We start from the raw sequence: 10,349 nt of genomic DNA on the forward strand, positions 1-10,349 counted from the left end.
GAATCATCTCGCATTATTCCACCGCTGGCAGAGACCTGTGCTCAATGCATTTGTTTTAAAGTCTCTAAATGTGTCATGGCATGTGGTATGTACACGTATGTAATTTTTTAGTCAATTTATAAAGTCAATCATATCTCATTTTGAGTAAACCTTTGACAGCTGAATATAAGCAGTCCACCGTGTCACCATACATATTTCACATATTCTCTCATTGTGTGCCTACATCATTTTGTCGAACAATGTCCCCTACAGTGAGGGGCACTACCATACTTCCCTATGCCAAGACATGAGCTGGCACACACATTACAGCCTACAGACATCTCACATCTCCTTTTATCTGTATTTTTATCTATCAGCTGTGCCACACTTATTGGTGCGTTCAGGTCATGTGGGAATTGCCATGATTGTGAGTTGCCGAGTGTTAATAATAGCCACTCATGCTTTTGGCTAAATTTGCAATTAAAAATACAAAACTCTTAAATAGAAGTAAAAGTAGAATGTTCTAAATGCTCCCACTTATATTTAAAAACTGGTTAAATCGTATATTTGCATGTGATTTCTCCTGGATTTATTTGGCAAATTATGAATGACCAGAGGTCGTACAGTTTGTTCCTGGGGTTAGGGTTAGGCTAAAATATAGGGTTAACCCTTCAAACAATGTGAAAGCAGACGTATTGATTGAAATATCACAAGTAGGGTTGAGATGAGGGGTTGAGTGTAGGATTTGTATGGGTGCCAGCTCATGTGAGTGGGAGCAAAGAAAGACATATAGACAAAGACACAGACATAAATGTTGAATGCTGATGATAAAATGGCGAGGATAGAATGGGTTGATGGTTGTATTACATTTAAAGACACGTATGGCTGGGTAAACAAACACAAATAAATAAAAGAGAAGAAACCAGTTTCAGATGTACAGCTCTTAATAGTACACTACACAGAGTAGGGAAATGTGACTTTTGCAAACAGTACAGCGTGTGATGATGTCCAAAATATTGTAATGACAACATTTGGAAAAGGAATTCAAAAGATGAATAGTTTTCATTTTTGTTATTATATTAAAAGCTGCAGCAACAAAGCAATACATTAATAAATCCTGATTCACACTTCTTACCAGTTGGTGTTGGTAATGCACCTTAACTAAATTCAGAAGAAGAATAAAGACCCTAATTCCTGTTAATTTATTTTATTTCGATATTAAAAGTCAGTATTTTATACTGCTCTATATACTGACCTTAAGTCATTCAAAATGCAGAGAATTCAGATAAGATTTTATTTGTTGAGACAGGTTCAATTATCTATTTCTTCTGATTAACAAATCAAATACATACATTTTATTCAAAAAGAGCACTCTCTGGAACAGTTTTTCCGATCACTATTCGATCAATACATGGATTGTCTAGTCTAGTTGCAGGAAAGATTATGCATGTCATTTCTACACAACTAACTGCACCAAACGGAAGTGCAGCATTCCCTGATCTGCCACCGATTGGATGTACAGAACAGTTACTCCCACGCCAAAGTCCTGCGAATTGTGGAGTTTGAGTTGGACAGTTGCTCAAAGTTACACCGTTTTTAAAGTATCTACAGTACAACTGGCTGACAAGTTGTACCTGCACATTAAACTGGGATAGGATAAAGCATTTTAACAGTGAAAGCTCACTTGGATTCACGCAGTCTACTTCATTAAGCTGTTTCCACATTGCCTACTTCCTCTTGAACCGACTGACCCCATGATCCTGACATCTTACAGAGCATGTTCACCTCGTGTTACATGAGCCGCGGCAGCTTTCAAGCATGTGTCGCACCACAATTTAAATAAACACACATCCTTTGATTACACCTGCTCCTAAAAACCTCCCTCTCTCTGACCAGAAGGCCCGGTGGCACGAGGACCTCGCTCGTTGGCAGTTGACAATCAAGGACATTTCGTTTTGGGCAATATCAGGGCTTTAACATTCTCCCAGGGAGTCCCTTATCCATAGGCTACTGGCAGACAGACAAACACTCAGTGACAGCCATTTATGGCCAACTAGTGAACGCCATCTGTCAGACACAGTAGGAGAACATTACGGAGCACAGAACTGAGAGCCTCGCTCTTTTATGTTGTCGTATTTAGAGTAAAAAGGGATGCCAAATGCTGACTTGGATGTTGTAGATTGACTAACACAAAAAGGATCTGCTTCTCTGTCATTCAGCTCCAGGTTTTGTGCTTTCCTGTTTAGTCTGTTTAGCTTGTAATTTGCTTGTCTGCAGTGAAGTCCTTCCAGGATGAATGCTGATGAATTATTAATTTATATGAGCACATTCTGCTTGAAGTTTCTGGTCCGTACGTGGAGGAACGACAACAGTGTAAACGCAGTGATTGCAAAAAGAGCAAAAGTTTCTCGAAACTAATAAAGCAGGTCGACGCAAACGGCATTTCCGCACAGCATTTGAATCATACCCGTGTATAGCATGAACAACAGCAAACGTGGACATTACCGCTTTAACTGAACAATTAACATGCAAATGAGTGGTGACACTAATGGCTGTTGCAAAACGCTCTTATGATGGAAATATGCTTTCTGTTTTGGCTGTATGGGATAAACATTTGTCTATGAAATCAGCTGATGACAGGCCTTAGGCATTCCCCGGGGGCAGAGCAAAATGGCTCATGCACCTGCCACCTAATTCAGCCCAGGACATGGACTGGAGTAACTGGCAGGCATAATGAACTGCATTCATCCTGTCAGCAGAGTCAATAACTTATCCCCACAACTGCTTTTGTTCTAGCCGAAGCTCGCGGGTTCCTCCGATGTGCCCCATGCCCTTATTCAACTGAAATTTATTTTCAATTGCAGCCCCCGGTGTTGCCCGGCACAAGCCTGGCTTTGCCGGGACTCTCTTTAGCCCTGGGCCGGGAGCATTGTTAGCGTCCGCATCCATTGTTCGGGACCTTTGAGCGCTCGGATGGTAATAAGGCCACTCTGGAAAGTGTAAAATCTCAAGTGTTTCCAGTAACAGGTGTGTCCACTGACGAGGACTACCCATTTGTCATGTGTGAAAAGAAAGGGCTCCACTTAGCTTAGCTGTCTTTTCGACAGCGGCCGCGGGGAAATTACCCAGGAGCATGGGAGTCTCTTCCAACCCCGCTTGACCGCTCCGAGTTTTACGGCTGGCAATCTGGTGCCTTCTTACCTCGCTTCAGCGCTCTAGTAAACTTGGCATCGAGCGAAAATTAACCTGTATGGCAAAATCTGGCGCATTTACTTGACGGACCTAGGCGCTCATGTCAAGTCACGTGCTGTGAATAATAAAGAATAAAGAAAAACAAAATTGCACCAGGATTAATAGCTAATGCATCAGATGATTTTTCAAGTCATACAATATACTTCTAAATGGGCCGCTGAGGTTGGTTTAGTTCACCCGACCGTTGTTCACTTTGAAAACTATCTCAACTTTGTAAAAGGAAACTGTAAACAAACATGTTATCATAACAATCAGAATGGTTAATGACGCACCAGCAGGAAAGGAGTTTATTAACCACCAAACTGTAATTAAAGGAAACAAAGGGAGAAGCATGGAGTGAAAAATACCATGAGGCGTTTAATTTCCTTTCGAGCGAGCGTGTGAGAATTGCTTCGCGCCGAGCTCTCATTGGCTGCATCGTCGGCCTCGCAGATGCTTTTTTGGAAGACATAACACATAAACACAGACTTTGACAAATGACAGATTCTGACTCCAGAAGCGAGCGACAGTTTGCCGCATGCTGCTTTCCATTTTGCTCGCCTGCAGCTTAGGCGCTGTTTGGAACACAAAACAATCTAGAAGCAAGAATAGACAGATCATAATATAGTAGACAGCTGTAAGTTTTAAACTTTGCCATGTAAATATTATCATGTGATGCTTGTGCTATGCATTAATGATGGCTCAACTCATGTGATGGACGATCAAAACTCCTATAGCCACATCTAGAGACCAGATTGGCATCGAGATTTGAGGGTGGGCTAATTACAACACCAAAAACACCATAGCAACCACTGAGTAACACCCTGGCAACCACACATAAGAACTTAACACTGTAACAATGTTAAATTTTTTAGAAAATGTGAAATTACTTTTTGAACCATCCCCTCATTTGAAGCCAGATTCACGTTAAACTTCTTCTGTGGACAATTTCAGTCTTACCGGGTGTAGCAAGTTTCAACAATTAGAAGATTACAAGACACTATATAAGATACACATGTACAGAGTGACCTAGCCAGTCCCGATGGCAACTGCGTAACGCTGATTGGCCAACTTCAGCTGAAGCACCAAATGACATTCACTAATGGATTTAACATTTTAAATAATAATAACCCCGATAATAATAATAATAATAATAGGGGAGAAATTTGGAAAACATATATTCTTTTAAATTTAAAATTAAATTCCCTTTATTCACATTTCCAAATGGAAATAACAGTGATGTAATTCAGCATTACAAATCGCGACTGGCCTTCTTTCTTGATTTTATTTGTATATTAAATTGTGATTGGTCTTTTTCTTTCTTGCATATATTTTGGCATCTATAAAGTGCGATTAGCTTGCTGAGAAAAATTGATCAAATTTGCATAGAAACAAAGCCTATTCCCTGCAGCTAATTTTAACACTTTTAAACTTCTGCCTTGCACGGCTAGTTTCCTTCTGGAAATGCGCATTTAAAACAACGTGCACACTGTTAAGTGTGATCATAGGTTTCGCTCTGCGATCGACAGAGCCCTGTTTGTCACACAGTTCCTATGACAAATACTAATTCAGCGGATAAAATAACGCTTTGCGCAGCAGAACGAATCCAATTACGCAAGTGTCTATTGGCAGCGCGGCGTTGTTCAAGCGTTCGTCCCGAAGTGAGCTCGCTGTTTTCCGTCCATCTGGCTCGAGTCCTGGCCGGTGTTCATACACTGTTTGTAGTCCCTAAAAACAAAGTGTAAAACTAGCTCACCATTCTCGCCCAGGTTCTTCTTGTTACTTGTCTAAAAAGGGACTTGAGCCCCTCAACGAGTTAGTTACAAAGGGCTTTTTAATCCTTCGCCTCATTTACATCCCCCAAGAATAGAGTCCTGAATATCTAATCTTCTGCATTTAGGGTCCTGTAATCCGCAAGCCCTCTCTGATGTTTTCTTCTCCCATTCCCCTATGAACAATTAACTTGTAATCTCTCCAAACATACATTCAGCTGCTGCCTATCTGATCTGCGCTGAGTCTGTGAAAGGACCCAAGGGACTGCCTTTGTTTCAAATGTGTCCAGTGCAATTTGATCATTTACTTCTCCCGCTGACACTTAAGGAAATAGCCTATTATTTTAGGGATAGCTACCGTTTGAGGGATATCATAATAAATAAGAGAATATTTCCTTAAGCAATTTTCATATGAAATGTAAGAAATAGATTAATCAAATCATAGCAGCATTGTATTAGAATAAAAACATAAAAACAGAACGGTTTTGTTATTATTATTATAATTATTATTAATGGTATTTTATTTAAAACGGTCGCTTTTATTATGTTTATTGATGTACATTTGTTTAGCCTATTTTATGTTTTATTCGTCTTGTTTAATCGATGTTTAATTAGTATCCTAATGAATCAGACTTTGTCATTAATTTCATTTAGCAGAGTCACAACTCCCAGCATCCCAGAATGATATTTTGCGTAGAAGCACCGTGTAAAACATTTTTCGTTGTTTCTATCATTAAAACAGTGTTTGTTTGTTTGTTTTTGACTTCATTCATTCGCTTTTATCGGCTCACAATGCAATGTTTTATAGCATGCACAGATTAAACGTTTGAGGACATTACATTATTTTCTCTCTTTTTATTGTTTCCTTCTTATTTCTTTATACATTCATTTATTAATCTCTAAAAAGTATTTATTTTGACCGGCCAAGGAAACTATTTCTGTCTGTCACGTATTATGTTTTGGGGAAATTTTCTTAAGTGTGTAAAATATTGTCATCATGTTCTGTAACCATTTTGATATGTAAGAACGGACTTGTTTTCAATTACAGCTGTAATAACTGCATAATTAATTTAATATGCACAACATGTGACAAAATATACAAAACACAGATATATATATATTTTTTTACAGCAATATTTTATTGAAATTTCATCCAGGAACACTGGGCAATAATAAATATCTTATTTGTCAACAAGAATGTACAAAAATAAACACCACGGCAGTCTCTCTGGAATAACAAAACTTTTCCAAGGAAAAAAGTTCATGCTTAGGTTGCTTGAACAAGATGCCATGCCGAAGAATTTCAAATAAAGATACGACACAGAAATAACACGACTGAAGGTTCAGTTATTACTTAAGCAGACAATGGATGAATAAAATAATCGAAGGAGATATAATAATACCACTCTAGTGCGAACTAAATCCACAGTCGTACAGTTTTCATCCGAAATGCCATTTCACAATCCTTGTTACAAGGAACATGTGGGATTCGTCTTTTCATACCCTTTGCAAAAAGATACCCCCACATCACATGATCAACAAGTAGCCTTGCCGACCCTTACGCAATTTCACCAGGATAGCCACAGTTTGCGCCAAAACGCCGCAGTAACTACAGAAGAAATATGCAACAATGAACGAAGCGTCATAAAGTTAGAATCTGAAGGAGATCCCACATTAATTAGGCTCTTACTGTTTTACAGTAGAAACTCGGTTTCACTTTATTTTGATGGCCCCTTTAACACATTCTATTGGCTGTAATTAATTCATTAGAGTGTAATTAATTCATTAGAGTGTTAGTAGGGTATTAGGTAGGGTTAGGAATAAGTGGAAATGTTCTTGCAAAATGACTTCTAGTCAGCAGAATGTCTGTTGGGACAACGTCACAATAAATAGTTCGCATTATTAATCAGATAGTCTACTAATACTCTAATGTGAGTTAGTTGTCAACAGAATGCTCAAAAGGACCATCAGAAACTCTAATCGTTGTCTCTGCGTTTTTTGGCGAACGATATGGTTACCAAGACAAATTTTGGTAAGGGGAGTGAGTGGTCGCGTTTCCAGGGCAGCTTCAAACACATATACTCCACCTCAAATAGAACAATTTACTCTCATTTACAGTGAATTTACAGCGCGCTATGCAGCACGTACTCCATAACGGTAATGTAGTTACCTTACAAAGCAATCGAAGAGATCCTTGTTACAAGGACGAAGTTGCGAACTCGTAAGGACTAAAACAAACAAACGAACAAACAGACAGACAAACAAACAGATCATGCAAAGTCCAGTCCTTTCGCCGTTCACTTCATCACGTCCTTGTTCTCTGTGGAAAGCCTGGTCAGTCCTGTGGAGGTGATGGGCAGGTGGGGAGGCGGCGGCACCTGGCAAATCGTGCAGGGGCACGGCAAGCCCGCCCAGTGCTGGAACGAGCCCCCGAGCTGCAGCGGAGGCACGGGGCTGCTCTTCATCAAAGAGTGCGGCGCCCTGATGGAGGTAAGTCCCGGTAACGTGCTGGAAAGCGTCGCGGAGGCCGACGAGGTCAGCGCGCTCCCGAGGAGAGGATGCACCTGGTGCGCCGCCGCGCTCGCGCCGCCGTGGCTCGCCGTCCCGCAGTGAAACGCCGAGTGGTGGCCGCCGTAGATCTCGCCCACCAGCCGCTTCATCTCGTCCAGCGAGCTCGTCAGCATCAGGATGTAGTTTCTGGCCAGCAGAAGCGTGGCGATCTTGGAGAGCTTGCGCACCGACGGCCCGTGCGCGTACGGCATGACCTCGCGGAGCCCGTCCATCGCCAGGTTCAAGTCGTGCATGCGTTTGCGCTCCCGGCCGTTGATCTTCAAGCGCAGCTGCTGGATCTCCTGCTCGGTCACCTGCTTCTTGAGCTTGTACTTGCTGCCGGAGGCCGTCTTGGACGCGTGCTCGCCCGTCATCTTCTGGAGCAGCTCGCTCTGCGTGGAGGACACCGAGTTCAGGCGGCCGTCTTGAGGATGGAGGTGGTGGTGATACATCTCATCCATGTCTGGAGAGGAAGCTCTGCTGGAGCTGGAGTCCGAATTCATTTTATGGCTGCGTTTGTGTAGGAGGTTGTCTCTTGCTCTTGTCTTGTTTTTATTTCAAGTCACTCCTGCTTGATCACCTGATTTATCCCACTGGAGCCTCTCTCTCTCTCTCTCTACTCTCTGTAGAGACTGGTTTGATTTCGCACCTCTTGCTCTGTAGCGACGCATCACAGGGCTCCGTATTTATAGTGCTGCTCGAGAGGGGCCAAACAAAAGGAGCCCCTCTATTCATAACGGTCTTGTTAGGATGACGTCCCCATTATCTAGAGCGGTGTGCTTTGACTGTCCCATTGACCAAAGGAGCATCTATTCATATTCATTGTAACGACACCATGGGGAGACACTTCAGCCCAGGAGCCTCTGAAAGTTTGCAAATACTTCTCCACGCTTAAGAAACGATGTCGGGTCGCTTACAATGCACCTTGCATCATTTCTTGTCACAGATATGCAGTTATAATATCTATACGCTGTATGCAGGCTAAGTTTATTGGTATGCATCACAGAATACTAATGCGTAGCCTATTATCATTTTCGTTAAAACCAACATTAACAAACATTATTACAACTAAAGATTGTAATAATATGTTGCATTAGAAATATCTGATTCTTGAAGTTGAGTCTTATTGTTATTCTTGTAAACCACAAATTCACATTAAAAGAAGTCTTGAGCAGAGCTATTTTAAGGCCCACAAAATCTTGTCAAAAATACAATTAAACCGAAACCTTTCATTTAATTGCTTTAAAGATTTGAAAATCTAAAACAAAGATGTTGTTATTGATGAAATTATTTTTTTGAATGTTTGAACATTATTATTATTTGCAAATCAAAAAAGGAAAAAAAAATCGATTAACCTTGTGAATGAAATTTTTCTCTTAGGGTGAAATTTAATGCTGTCAAATGTTATATATATTTTGTTAATTTCATGAATAGTTCAGCAATTCTTAAGCCTCTTTCCCTGGTATGAAATAGCTAAATTGCTTTGGCGTCTTTATTTATATTTCAGTATGTTACAGAAACAAAGTCAAGGTAAAGAATGAATAAAAATTGTTACTGTTCTAAACATTATAATGTTAATAATTAATATAGCACCTGATATGAATGAAAACAGAATTCTGTATGCATCAATTTAAATCTTACCTTTAGTCAATTATCTGGAAAGATGCTGTACATTTATTATGATATAAAAAAGCAGACACTATGTTCAGATATTACTCATGCATTAATAAAATTGCTATGTATATTAACAGCAGTAAAAAAAAGGATTATAATGATTATTGTTAACAAATAATTTAAATGATTATATGAAAATATGCCTATAATGATTTTTGCTCACTTTGAGAAATGTTTAATTCCAAGACCTTTTGATTGAATTTGTAATAATTTGTTACGTATTACAAATATAGCAAATATAATTAATATATTGGTTAAATATGAAATATGTTTATCTTTCCAATATATAAAATATTATTTTATTGGCAGATGATGGACACTTGCTATTACAACCTCTTATGTCACAGACTTTGATTTATGATATATTGTTACAGTCTAAAATTCTTAAAGGGGTTTGTTAATATGAAACAAATAAACCAAGATGCAGTTTTGTATTTGTCTCATAATTTTGGATTTCTGTGTAAAAGGGGAAATTAGAATCAGGGTAACCATCAGAGCATGTAATAAAAATGACAGCAAGTAAGATGTGAGATGAAAACTGTCCCACAGTATTCTGAAATAGGTCGAAGTTCCCAATTTCGTGTATGCAGAGAGAAAAAAAAAGAGTCTTCCCTCTGGTAGTCTCACTGGTTTTCCACAGCAATACAATCCCCTCATAAAAAGAGTGAAAACACGAATTCACCGCAGCATAGAGGAAGTTGAAAGGGAATCGTTTCTCATAAAGGTGCTGCAATGCAAAGAAAAGCTCGGGACTGCTTTACTCTCTCTTGGTGGCATTTGAAAGTGTAAAGCTTTGAATACCAATTGCTTGAACTGAACATATGTGAATCCTTTTTAATCCTACTAATCCTGTCTCCAAGTGTTTCTTTGTCTGTGGGGACGACCACATAGATCTAAGTGAAAGTGTTCCTAATCCGGCCAATGTGGAAAAATGTCTCAGTGTGTGAGCGGAGGGGAGAGGGAAGAGTCCGGAGGAGTGGGGACGGGAGGGGGGAGAGAAAGGGATGATGTGGCCGTTACGGGGATGTAGAGTGGTGGGGGGTCCCATTTACTCACTGCTGCTCCGAGAAGGAAACCCAAACAGCAGGACCCCCTTCAAACACAGCCCAACCCTCCCGCGCTCTGCTGACAATCCCAGAACCC

The 10,349-nt window shown here is 40.1% G+C and overlaps 1 protein-coding gene across 1 annotated transcript; it reads right to left on the reverse strand.

The window, feature by feature from the left end:
• Positions 1-7,279: 7,279 nt before the first annotated feature.
• olig3 (oligodendrocyte transcription factor 3) lies at positions 7,280-8,035 on the reverse strand (the record flags this gene model as incomplete). Its single annotated transcript, XM_079437630.1, has 1 exon — positions 7,280-8,035. The coding sequence occupies one exon, from the start codon at positions 8,033-8,035 to the stop codon at positions 7,280-7,282; it is 756 nt and encodes a 251-aa protein (XP_079293756.1).
• Positions 8,036-10,349: the final 2,314 nt, after the last annotated feature.

This window comes from Barbus barbus (genome assembly GCF_936440315.1).
Source record: "Barbus barbus genome assembly, chromosome: 16".
In the NCBI taxonomy this organism is placed as follows: Eukaryota; Metazoa; Chordata; class Actinopteri; order Cypriniformes; family Cyprinidae; genus Barbus; species Barbus barbus.